This window comes from Cyprinodon tularosa, unplaced genomic scaffold (genome assembly GCF_016077235.1).
Source record: "Cyprinodon tularosa strain WSP-4 unplaced genomic scaffold, ASM1607723v1 ctg133, whole genome shotgun sequence".
NCBI lineage: Eukaryota > Metazoa > Chordata > Actinopteri > Cyprinodontiformes > Cyprinodontidae > Cyprinodon > Cyprinodon tularosa.
The window spans coordinates 143,540-157,194 of record NW_024038148.1 but is presented as its reverse complement, the minus strand read 5'-3'; the positions used below and the strand labels follow the sequence as shown (position 1 = coordinate 157,194).

General features: G+C 36.6%; 1 protein-coding gene across 2 annotated transcripts in view; it reads right to left on the bottom strand.

Moving 5' to 3' along the window:
• Nucleotides 1-13,655, bottom strand: part of LOC119778404 (gamma-aminobutyric acid receptor subunit alpha-2-like) — a 73,932-nt gene that overhangs the window by 22,782 nt on the left and 37,495 nt on the right. For both annotated transcript variants that reach the window (XM_038277613.1, XM_038277614.1), the window contains exons 5-7: nt 11,425-11,645; nt 6,904-6,986; nt 6,122-6,265 (exon numbers count right to left, since the gene is read on the bottom strand). In XM_038277613.1, coding sequence (XP_038133541.1) covers nt 6,122-6,265; nt 6,904-6,986; nt 11,425-11,645 — 448 coding nt within the window. The remainder of the gene's footprint in view (nt 1-6,121; nt 6,266-6,903; nt 6,987-11,424; nt 11,646-13,655) is intronic.

Sequence of the window (13,655 nt, the reverse complement as noted above, 5' to 3'; positions counted from 1 at the left end):
CAACCTGGCCCTAGCTCAGTTTCTGCCTGAAAATCGGGTTATCTGAAGCCTCTATAAACAATAATAATAAATGGGTCAGTTTGTCTCATGCCTATAATTGTTGACAATTAAAGAAAATAAACAAACATTCTTTTAGTATAAATATTGATATATATTGCTGTATAAATATAAATATATATTGCTGAATGGCTGCTCAGTGGAGCAGTGGATAGCACTGCTACCTTGCAGCAAAAAGGTTGTGGGTTCAATTCCTGGCCCTTGGTCTTTCTGCATGGAGTTTGCATGTTTTTTTTTCCTGTTCGTCTCTGTGTTGCCCTGCGATGGACTGGCGACCCGATGTACCTCTCGCCCGTAGACAGCTGGAGATAGGAACCAGCATCTCACTTGGGACTAAGCATGCCAGAAAATGTATGGATGGATATTGCTGATATATCAGGTTAGTATTGGTATTGATCAGTTCTGCAGCTGGACACACCTAGAGAAAAACAGTTTAAGGTCATTAATAAAAGCCTAAAACTAATGTGACATTCACACCTATGATGAGTTTATATGTGAACTGCTGATTAATAGTGAGGGAAAAAGACAGATTGAGAGTTGGAAACAAAATTGATATTCAATGCAGGAGAAGGTCTTGGTCTACTTGTATCAAAAGTGTTTTTTTTTACATTTACTGTAAATATTTTTTGTCCTTCAAATAAAATAAAATGTATGTTATTCACAACTAACTGCTTTTAAAACCGTATGTAAAATCATTAGCTCAGCTATATTTGTACCAAGGTGTCAAAAGTCCTTCATTGGATCTTAAGATGTGAGCTGGAGTAACTCATATGTAGGTGACAATGTTGTACATGTATGTCTAGTAGCTGTTTTCAAGACATGCTGATGAGAAAGATTTTTTTCTTTGCACTCTGACTAATGCAGTTCAACACTTAAGATTAAAGATTTTGTATGTGAAGCTGCAGGCTTTGGCCGTTTTTTTGTGTGAAAGAGATCTTTGGAGATACTAAGTTGGACAGAAGTTAATCTCCTCTCATTATCTCAATAGATCAGTTGCCAGAAACTAACTAATTAGCGACGGGAAGCTTTTCTAACATTACATAAATTGTCGTGACTACTTTAATCAACTTTTAAAATGCTGCTGACATCAGTTTCTAGGTATAGTTTGGAAGATAATTAGGTGTTTGTAGTTTGCACATTTGATAGATTGTGTTATATTCTTAAGATCTAAAGCATTTTCATTTCACTGTCACTTCCATCCAATTATAGCTTTGAAACAGAGCAACAATGCTCTTAATTTAAGCAGACTTTCCAAACCAATGTAAATTTAAAAAATCCATCCATTACAAAAAAAAAAAGCTAATTCAATCAAGGTTACAGGGAGCAGGTACCCATCTTCAGCAGTGAAGTTGCATAAGGCAGATTTCATCCTGGACGGTTGCCAGTTCATCACAAGTGACACAAAACATGCACGCAAGAATGATTATGCATCGGAAGGGCTTTATATCTCACATAGGAAAACTAGGGCGGACTTGAACCACTGCCAAACCTGGAATAAAAAGTCACTGTCTCAAACAGTAAACCATGTATGCATTTTTGCAACTATCCGCATCTATGAAGCACCATTTCTGATAAGCTTTGTTTGTTAAGGAAGCATCTGGAGACACAGATCTCCATGGAAAAACGAAAAAAAAAAATGAAAAGTATAGGCCAAACTGTAATCATTCTTCACAAACACACTGAGCAGCATATAGACTCTTGCATGCTACCTCAAGCTCTGCCCTCATTTCTTGTCATCTGTGTTAGCATGCTTGCATGAAATGTTGCCTCTATTTTTAGCACTCATTACCAGTTTCCCTCCGTTTAGCCTATTTTCAGGAGCATTTGTATTCCTGGTTTTCTATCATCATATGGGGAAAATTAAAGCTAGCTTTTCCTACAGCTTCAACTCAACGAGCGATTTCTGTAAATTAAAAATTTTCTGTTAATTTCAGACGACAAAATGCACAGATTGCTTTAATTCAGCACAGCCAGATGTCTCCTGGATTTTATGCAACACAGCAGGTTGCATGCGTACTCTAACAAGAAATAGTGAGCAATTATAATTTGGGCCTGAGATCACTTTGACTTTTATAGGGGTTTTAATTAACCCCACATTAAATGCGGAGAAGTGCGAAGAAGAGTGAGAGCACTTTTCATTCTTGAATTCACCACAAAACAAAAGGCTGCAGAGCTCAGCTTCTGCATGTTTCATGTCTACTAAGAATATGAACACATCTTTAATTCTTCTGTACCTGTTTAGTTAAATAAATTAATTATTAAAGCCATGAAATATCTAATATGGAAACAAACCAGCAGTCCAAAAATTAAAGAGACTCCTATATGTTTACTTACACAGGTCTTTACTTCTCTTATATCTTTTTATTTTGTTGTTATTGTCGTTTTTACGTTTCATATATGTGTCTGTTGTTTTGGCTTGGAAAATCCATCTCCAGTGTCTTCTATATGTTGAATGTTAAGATTTAAAGAAAATGTTTAGCTTCCGTTTAGTCAATCTTATTTCAAGGTCTCCTCAGACATTGTTGCATCACCCTCAACATAAAACTGCTGATGTTGCAGAATAGATCTAAGGATCGATTTAGCAAAGTGAAATAAGCCTGAAACAATTTATGATATATATATAACGACCGAGAGGCCCCATTTTGAAACAACTGCACCTTCTCAACCCATTTAGTTTATTTCAAATCAATTGAAGCAGAGTCCCAGAGGTGTCCATTTCCAGCGATCAATGGATCACTTTAGACAGATCACACACCTCATAACAGAGAAACACTATTATGCATAAACTTACTGACACCTGAAGGCATTTAGACAAACCCAGGAAGTTGTTGCAAAATGCTTCTGCTAACAGCAAAGCTACATTGCAGCTCCACAACATACAGTAGATACACTTCAGCCTATGACTCCAATGTGTTCAGGGTTGGGAACGGTACTTAAAAAAAGTATTTATATTTTAGTAGTTATGATCTTACGTTCTGGACCTTTTGTTTCTGTTTAAGTTTATTTTTTGGGGGAGTAACTCTTTTCTAGATAATTGGTATTGCTTATTTCCTGGTCTATTTTTAGTTAGTTATTTATCCTTAAGCCCCTGTCAAACCTTGACAATTTAGCCAGTGTATGCCTGATGTACGAAAAATCTGGCAAAAACTCTGGCATATGTTGGATAAGTTATGAGCACGCTGAAGGACGCTGAAACACGCTGGCATACATTGATATACAAGTGCGTGAAGAAATTTTGAGTGTACTCAAAATTTTCCCGACGTATGCCATATGTGGGGCGTAAGTTACAGGTAACTTATCTGATCGTTGACATACGTTAAGTGTAAGTTACTCATAAGTCATGGTGTCTAGCGTATCCAAAACCTATGAGTAACTTATGCATAACTTATCAAGAACTTATCTCCAACGCATATCAACGTGTTTTACGTATTCCAGGCAACCGCTGAACGTGTTTTAACGTACAACTACTGTATGATGGAGTACTTGCAGCGTTTTGGGCACAAAAATTGCCCATACTGGGACAAATAAAAGCTACTGAACTGAACTGAACTGGTGGTTCACAGGGGGAAACCGTCATTTCTCCTCCAGACTTCATCCCCAACATAGGATGAGTGAGATGGTATGAGTGATGGATCCTCCCTGCGTTCAGGCGCACGACCAACAAACTTCCTAGCAGACATGATGCTGAATCTACTGTGAATGCAAACCTTCTTTCTTTCTTTTTCTTCTTATTTATTTATTTTCATCATGCATTTTAGGTTTTGTTTCATTGATGAAATGATAGAAACACAATAAAGAAATCTTTCTATGGTGGACATGTTTCTGTAGGGAGGAGCTGATTGAGTCATGAGGAACCAAGCAGGAACTGGCATCCATCAGTGCAGAGCTCTATAACCACGAAATCCCACATCCTCCGTCACCAGGGTTCCTTGGTCTTTTTTATTTTGAGGATTTGTGGGGGGAATGGAAGAGAGTTTATATAACCTGCATCAGAGAGCTACCTGTTTGATCTGCGGATGGTTTTCCATGTTTGAAACAGAAATAGCAGCAGTAGTGGAGATGCAATCCACTTCTTAAATCTATCTTTGCGCTCCTCTAATTTATCCAGAAGTTCTGCAATCACACTTTTTCTCACGCTCCCAACTTTGTGATCGGCTGCATATTTAGCCTTCCCTGGAAATGCCATTCCAAATTACTATTTTTATTCTCTCATTACAAAGAAAAAATGTAGGCAATCCTTCTGCATTGATAATATAAGCAAATGATTGGGTCCATTCTTTTTTGAATCATCTGTTCTCATCAGTTATCTTCCTTTTTCTCCCTTTGGGACCCATGGTCCGAGACACACTCACCGCTTTGTTTGCCCGGCACCGCACCACCCAGAAACATGTGTTGCAAGCTATGACCACTAATCTCTATGGATATGGCGCAAATTTCCGTTGAAAGAAATGTTTATTTTTTAAACTTATTTATTATACAGATGTTTACAGCTTTGGAAAACATAATGAATTTTTGTTTGAACTCCTGCACACCATAAACAAAAAAAAAAAAAAAAAAAAAAAAAAAAAACAATTTCATACATTTTTGAAAAAGCTCCACGCAGGAGCAAGGTGGGCGCTAAAGAGCAGCACATGGCTTGCCGACCCCTGTTTTAGTTACTTCTGTCTACACCTGCTCCATATCAGCTAATTAGTCTTCCCAATGTTCTGTCTCCCATATATACACCTCCTGTTCAGTTACTCATTGCTGGATCCTTCTCTGTATACTGCAGTATACAGAGATTTAATAATTCGTAGACGCCAACACTATAAACAGTAGTATCATATAAAAAAAGCTGTATACTGGTCCTTAATCCACATCATACATGAACAACCAATATCAGCAACACGTGAATCCGGCATACATGTAAACCACCAAACAGTGTTCACTCATACAGACATTAAAAAGCTACTTATTGCTGGTAGGTTTGCTGATTTGGAAGCCGTTGTATTAGCCCAGGGATCTGAACCCTTCTGAGCCCTGAGTCCAGCTAAATACAAGTCACTTACAGCTGCAAATATTACGTCACTTTTTATCAAAGCACAACTTATTTTTCTTAAATATCCTCCATAAGAAGCTGTTACAGTTTTAAACAGCCGACCGGTTATTTGTATTTTTAGCTTTTAAAATTATTGAAAAATATGGAAGAGGGTTAGGGCCACTAATAAGAAAAATGATAAAGTTAATTAATTTTCTTTTATTTATTTGTAGTACAATGTCAGGGGGAAAAAAGTCAGAATTCTGATATTAATTTCAGAATTCTGCATTTGAGTAAAAAGTCAGAATTCTGACTTTCTCTGCAGAAGAGGATTGGGGCCAGTGGAAAAAATAGGAGAAAAAAAGTTAACTGATATTTTATATCATTTGAGGTTAATATGGGAAAAAAGTCAGAATTCTGAAAAAAGTCAGAATTCTGACTTTTTCCCATATTAACCTAAAATAAAAAAATTAGTTTTCAGTGGCCCTAATCCTCTTCTGTAGAAAACATAAAAGTGCTTCATAAAGAGAAAACTTTTTCTTCTATAGGAAATAATAGGATGTAAAAACACATAATTTCTAAGCTAATAAAAAAAAGACTTGTTAGTTTCAATGTCATTCTGTTGTGAAATTCATTCAGTTAGACAATTCTTTAACAACCTGCAATGCTTCTAAGACTGGTATTTGTTATTATTATACTATTCTCACATCTATTAGTTGGTTCTTTATCATTTCAGCCACAATTAGGAGTCATGGTAGAGGGGCAATAGAGCAACTAACGGCTCTGGAGCCGCAGGTTGCAGACCCCTGATTTGGCACATTGGTGCAGGTTTGGAGCTCAACATGGAGCAGATTCCAATATTTCTGCTGCTGTGAAAGACAAAGCAGACTGTCCCATCAAAGAGCGTCTGAGAGGAATGGTCTAATCTGAATTAGATTGAGATGAGGTGGAGCAGCATTATGTACATTTCTAAAAAGCAGTGACAGTTGACAGATCACAGAATAATCTTAGTTCTGGACTTCCAATGGAGCCGCAGTAAAGTCTCACCTGTGCTTGATTTGATGGTTTCCTGTCCAACAGTTTGACCGAGTAGGTCGTACTGGTTCAGGCGGGAACTCTCCTCCTCCACCACCACCGAGTCCGAAGCATTCCGGGTCCAAGCGTAAGTCACCTCTGAGATTGTGTAGGCGTCTAAAAAGAAAAGGGAAACGGATAAAGCCAAAGGTGATGGCGTCTATCAATGATTATTTCTTCAGTCACCCAAATTAAGTGTCCCTACGATGTTTGACGTCATTTTAAATCAAAACCCTGCAACTTTTTCTGCTCTGTTTGAATGCAGTTAACTAAGAACTAGACTTTTACTTCTAACAGGATATCATGAATGCACTGAATGCTTATCAGGCATTTCATTTATTCAAGATGTCGAGGCATTTCAGACATGACCTGCTAAGCTCTGATGTCTGAAAATAGCCAAATATCAATCTGTTGTCCTGAAAAAAAAATGCAAAAAACAAAACAAAACAAAAATTGTCATCCAAATGTAAAGAAGCCATAACAATAAAACCTGGCAAAAGATCTCAACTCTCCAAACAGAAAATATTTGGATGACTTTAGAATAAGAATTGCAATTCAGCAGTTTCTCTGTAGACGTTATGTGTCTGTTTAAACGCTGGCGTTTCTTTGTTAGTTTTTGTAGCATCGCTGCCAGTTGAGCCATGCATTTCAGCTTCACTCAGTACTGCTCATGTGCCAAAGGACTAGAGGAGCAAACAAAGGACTGCATCTTAGTTTAAGTTGCCTCAGGCTCTATCATCATTAGAGTTACTCACAGCTGCCAAATTTTAGTGGACAGGAATGAAAGTCCATGGGGAAATCCTCCAGATGCATTGGGCACTCGGCATGCACTGTTAACCTGCATCCAATTCACAGAACGTTAACCAGAATTTGCAAATGCATGAAAGTAAACAGCACAGGTTATAAACAAACAAATAAAAAAAGTAAATAAAGAGCTTCATGCACCATTCAAGACGTTAAACATCTGCAATGCCTTGAAATGGAAACAAAAAGGTTTCTGTATTTTAACCGGCAGCACAAACTAAACAGGAGGAAAAAGCTCTCTGGTGTTTGTCAGCAGAAACACTTTAACTTATAGAAGTTTAATACAATAATTCACAGAGGGTACATCTTCAAACGTGGTAATAAACAGTTAAACCAGTTTACATTCACAGAAACATTTTTACTATGCATGTTATTTGTTTAATGCAAAAAAAAGCTGTTTGGTCCTAATTCTTGAATTGTTTTTTTCCATCCATTTTTCCCCCGCTTTATCTGGGGCGGGCCGCAGACGCAGCAGTCTAAGCCAAGATGTTAAGAGGCATAGTCCCTCCAGTGTGTCCTCGGCCACGAGGACACACCTCCCAATGGGACATGCATGGAACACCTCCCAAGGGAGGCGACCAGGAGGCATCCGAAACAGATGTCTGAGCCACCTCAAATGGCTCCTTTCGACGTGGAGGAGTAACGATTCTACTCCGAGCTCCTCAACATCCTGCCATGTTGCTTTCTTAATTCCCCACGTTAGCTCATCTCAGGTTAATGTAGGACTGTGTTACTCTAAATTACAGCTCTGACTTCCTTTGTTTAAAGCGTGAGTAAGATTTCGGTTTTATAAGCTGCCAACAAGAAGTCAAAACCTTTTCACCTGTCAGGATGAGCCTGCACATGCACCACAGAAACAGAGTAAGTAAATTTTTTCCTCTCAATGGTAAAACAATGAATAACTGGAACGGGCCATTTCATAGTTCACAAGAACTCTGCTGCTGAACTCTGGTCAAATCATATTAAATCTTTTACGTTTAAATATTCACCAGTGTTGTTACTGTAATCACCCCCACTATGACGTATGACGAGTATTAGGGCCAGGCTAGAGATTTTTTTTCTTGTATTTCGAAAATAAAGTCATAATATTATGAGAATAAAGTCGTAAAACTACGAGAATAAAGTCGTAACATTACGAGAATAAAGTTGTAAAATTACGAGAATAAAGTTGCAAAGAGAATAAAGTCGTAACATTACGAGAATAAAGCTGTAACATTACGAGAATAAAGTCGTAAAATATGAGAATAAAGTCGTAACATTACGAGAAAAAAGTCGTAAAATATGAGAATAAAGTTGCAACGAGAATAAAGTTGTAACATTACGAGAATAAAGTCGTAACATTACGAGAATAAAGTCGTAACATTACGAGAATAAAGTCCTAACATTATGATAATAAAGTTGTAACATTACGAGAATAAAGTTGTAACATTACGAGAATAAAGTTGTAAAATTACGAGCATAAAGTTGTAAAATTACGAGAATAAAGTTGCAACGAGAATAAAGTTGTAACATTACGAGAATTAAGTCATAACATAACGAGAATAAAGTCGTAAAATATGAGAATAAAGTTGCAACGAGAATAAAGTCGTTACATTACCAGAATAAAGTCGTAACATTCTGAGAATAAAGTCATAATATGGGAATAAAGTCGTAATATGAGAATAAAGTCGTAACATTATAAGAATAAAGTCGTTATATTACCAGAATAAAGTCGTAACATTCTGAGAATAAAGTCATAATATGGGAATAAAGTCGTAATATGAGAAGAAAGTCATAAAATTATAAGAATAAAGTCGTTATATTACCAGAATAAAGTCGTAACATTCTGAGAATAAAGTTGTAATATTATGAGAATAAAGTCGTAACATTACGAGAATAAAGTACAATTATGAGAATTAAGTGTTAATATTAAGAGAATAAAGTTGTATTTTATGATAAGCATGTGAAGTTAAACTTTGGCTCTGGTTTGTCAAAAAAGGAAATCTTTTAGCGAACCATAAGGATGTTAAAGGGACTCTGATTGGTGGAGCTGGTCAGCCGTCATCTGCGGGTTAGAGCTTCGAGCTTTCTCTCTGAAATGGGTAGCTGTATGATGACTTAATTCTTGTAATATCGCAACTTTATTCTCGTAATGTTACGACTTTATTCTTATAATGTTATGACTTTATTCTCATAAAAGAAGAAAAAAAAATCTCTGGCCTGGCCCTATTAGTCCGTCGTACCCCCACCAACTTCTCACACAGCCCACCTGAATGGAGCTGAATATGTGTCCACAGCAAACAGTATTAAAGAATCATTGTATCTTTCTATCATTTGTTCTGTTCGTCTTTTTATTGTTCGTTTCAATTTAAAATGATTGATACATGGATTTCAAGGCTGCTAAAACCACAATGTTCCTTTCTCTGTCATGGTAGAGAGAACTGATTTCTCTGTTATTTATGGAGCATGTGGAGACCTTGAGCAAGTACTCCTAATTTCACAAAAACATAAAAACCTTTGATTTTCAACAAGATTCTTCTCTAATAACTTAAAGCCTTAAAAAGTCCAAAATTTTCATTCAAGGCCCTTCAATACATCAAGTTCATGTTTGCTCATTCCCTGCTTTACATGCAGCTGTTTTTGGATAAGATGAGCTCATAGGTTTGATAAGAAGAGATCTGAGATCAGGATCAGACTTTTAAGAAAGTATCTTCTCATAAAGGATCAAAACTTTCCCATCAATGAGCAGAACCTGATGTTGACCTATTGTTGTTAAAAACAAAGCACTCTTGGTACTGTACATATTAATCCACCAGCAGCTCCTAATTCATTGATATTAGAGTCAAACCAAATAATATATAAAGACATTAACTCCGCTCAACTCACCAAATCATTGCCAGCTGAACAGAGCTGTGCTGACTTTAAAATGATTTCACTTGATTGTTTCATTAAAAGGATTGTTTTTATGAATAATATTGAGAAATCCACCAAGGAAATGTAAAGATTTTTTGTACACCCTGTTTTTGTTAATTAACTAGTAAAATTAAACCAATCGTATAAAGAGAAAAGGCTGTAGAGATAGAGGGATCTCAATTATATTATTTCTCTGCACTGTGCAAAAATGATGACTAAAAGAGTCATCTGATGTGGCAGAGATCTAGTTCAAAAAATAAATATTGCTATGAATATATGATCAATAAATATTCAATAAAATAAATACATTTCCTCATTAAATATAACAAAATACATAGTTATAAGTAATATTTTTCTATCTTTTTTCATTTATTTAGTTAGTTCAAAATTTACCAATTTATTTAAAGTTTTATTTACTTAATTATTAAGATTTTTAATTTTACTTTAAGAGGTATTATCTTAATTTTTTTATGATTTATTTAGTTAAAGCTATATTTATTTATATCAAAATGTGTTTAATAATTTTAAGATTTAGTCATTTAAATATACATATATTTATATTTTTTATGATATATTTTTTCATGTTTTTTATTTATCTATTTCATAATAGAATTTCAAATAAAGGGGTGGAGTTACAAAATAAAACATTATCAAACAAACCAAATTTACAATTAAATATATACACCAATAAATAAACTTAAAAAAAAATAAATATGTATGTAAATTAAAATAAATTGATTAAGAACAATTAAAAAAAATAAAGATATAGTGAAATAAGTAAATTAATAATTTAAGTAAGTACATAATTAAACAAATGACAAATAACCTCCAAAAATATTTTTCTCATGTGATTTGTGTATTCTTTTTGGTACACTATATTTATTTGAAGGAATGCTTATTAATAATTTTACCTATTTAATGATTTTTAGTTCATTATTAACCATTCCACATTAATTATGCTCTTTATACAGAAACAGTTCTGATTAAGCAGCGGAATCTTTAAGAAAAGTAATGAAAGGGCATCTTGAAGTTATTTTAACATAAATATGGTTGTGCTTGAAATTTTACATACTCTTCCATTTACAACAGAAAATATGCAACAAACCCTTTATATTAATCATGATATTGATTTTGAACATATATATTTACACTTAAAAAAAAAAACAAATTTTTACATACCAATGTGTGTATATTATTAAATAAAACAAGTAAAGCTGCCTCATAGAGCTAATGAACTAAAATGGGAAATGTGTCACTAGAATCAGGAGTTTTTATGAATGTTTAGGAAATATTCGATCAGACTTCTGCTCCTGTAGACGGGTACGTTGGTTCACATTTCATCAGCAAGGCAGTTGAATTGTCTGGGACAGTTTGTTTTTAAAACAAAAATTCAAATCAATATTTATTTTACCAAATTAACATTTATAACATTTTCACTTATTATTATTTTTCAAATTTTTGTTATTTGAATTACTAGTGTGAATTTCTCATTTTCCTTAATGGCAGGGTGTGTAAACTTTCAAGCCCAACATTATGTTGCCCTATTACTTTTTATTTGGACGTTATTGTGTAATTTTTACCTCATGGTGTACAGCAGCGTCCCGTCATCTTTGATCCGCAGCAGCTTATTGGGCATGGTCATGTTATGCGCCACAGACTTTTTCCCATTGTGAAAGAAGGTATCTGGAGTCCAGATCTTACTCGCCATCAGGTTGTTCAGGGGTAAAATGTTCATTGGTCCATGAAACGTTAACCTCTCGTCCCTCCAGCTTTGCCGGAAGAAAACATCTATGGTGTACTCCTGAGAAAAAGGAAAAAGAATTAGTGAAGAAGTGATACACCTGGGTTTTTTTTCTTCTCTATGTTAAAACAAAAGCCGTTCCCCCTAAATATAGCGCAATAAAACAGCAAACGTCTGCTCATGATTTATTGATGTCTACAAGCAGCATCTTCACAACTGGCTTCATGTGCCACTTTAAAGCTTTCCCCTGTTGGACAAAGCTCCATTAAGGTGAGGCTGCTGCTCTCTGCTTTCTTCCCTGGCTTGGTGTTTACCCGGCTTGAGAGGCCAAGCCATAGTCCTCTGACCTAAAATCCTCTGCTGTCAGAGGGAACCACACACAAACACCAAAGAGGATTTAGGGCAGACAGCACAGGACTGTGCGATGTGAGTATATGAGAGTTACATGCAGCGACCGAATGTGAGAACGAGAGATGCTTGGGTTTTTTTAACTTCACAGTCTAACAGCCTTTGACATTTAGATCTCTGGACACTGAAACTGCAACTGAGCTCTCATTTTACTCAAATAACCACAGGAGGAATGTACTCTACTAACTGCATTTTACATCCTTAATCTCTTTAGGCCGTCTCTGAAGAATATGAAGACAGTTTTTAAATGTTTTTTAAAGGGGAATAGATAAAGGTGGTGGTAATTTTAATCTGGGATTCTTCGGTTAGTCTGCTGATATGGTGTGGTTTTTCAGCTTTTTACTGAATCTTCCTATGCTGAATGCATAAATATTTCAATGTCTTCATTAAACTGCCTCGTTTTTTCCAAGAAACAACAGAAATCATGGCTAAATTTGTTGGGAGCTGGAGAAGTACCACCTTCCTCCAGCAGAGTCCGCCGTGGATCCTCCTGAGCCGAGCCTTCGACGCACCTGTGGCTCGTTCCATCATCAGAGGATCCACAGTATAAAAGCTGTCTTCAGACCTTGCCTCGTCGCCGCAGTGTTGAATCTAGTTGGTTAGCACCTGAGCCAAAGAACCTTCTGAGAATCTTTTATTGAACCTCTGAGTCCTGCTAGGATTCTAATCCTTTTATGTCTCTGTTTCCAGGAAACCAGTTTTTCTCTGTGAGCTCTGGATGAGCTTAGACTGCCAAGCCTGCCCTCTGAGCCAAACCCGAAGAGTCTTCTCTGGATTTCCCATGCAGCTCTGGATTAAGAGCTGGAAACCCAAAGCCAAGGTCTGCACCCTCATCAGAAGTAAGACGCTGAAGCAGTTATTGGACTCTGCTGAAACAAACCTTCTCTGGACTCAACAGCCCCTCTCTCTGAACCCTAACCGGAACCCTCAAGGTATTAATCTGAACATCACAAACCCAAACCCCATTGCTCTCAAAGCTAACTGCTCTGTTATCTACACAGACTCCAGTGAACCAGTCCCCAGGCCTGAACCAGTTCCAGACAATATTCCATGTGCTTGTGAACAATAAACATTGTTAAACTTTTACTCCTGTTTCCGTCTCCGTGGTGTTCTGCATAACTGGGTCTCATCAGTGAACCCATCATGACAGAACACTGCGGCCAAACACAAGGCCCAGCAGACCACCTCCGTCGTCTATTGGATGAGCGGGAGGCTCAAATCCATGGACATGATCAAGCTCTCAGTGAGTTAAACACCCACATTGAATTCTAAAACCATGTAGTCCAAAACTATGCTAACCGCTTGAACAGAGCTAACACCACGCCAGCAGCACAACCATTTCCGGGTCCAGTTCCGCCTCCGAGGTCACCGGCAGTAACGTCATCACCAGAGTTCCGCCCGAGTCTTCCAGAGAAATTTTCTGGTAATATGAAGGACTGCAAGGGTTTTTTGTTTCAATGTCGCCTTATTTTTCAGAACTCTCCCAGCAGTTTTCCCACGGATTACAAGAAAATAACTTTCATTCTGTCCCAATTAACAGGAAGAGCCTAGGAATGGGCAGAGGTTTGCCTCTGACGAAAGCCTCAGTTGTCAATATTCCGATTTTGTCTCAGAATTTTCTCAAGTTTTCAACCAAGAAACTGATCAAACCATTGACTCTCG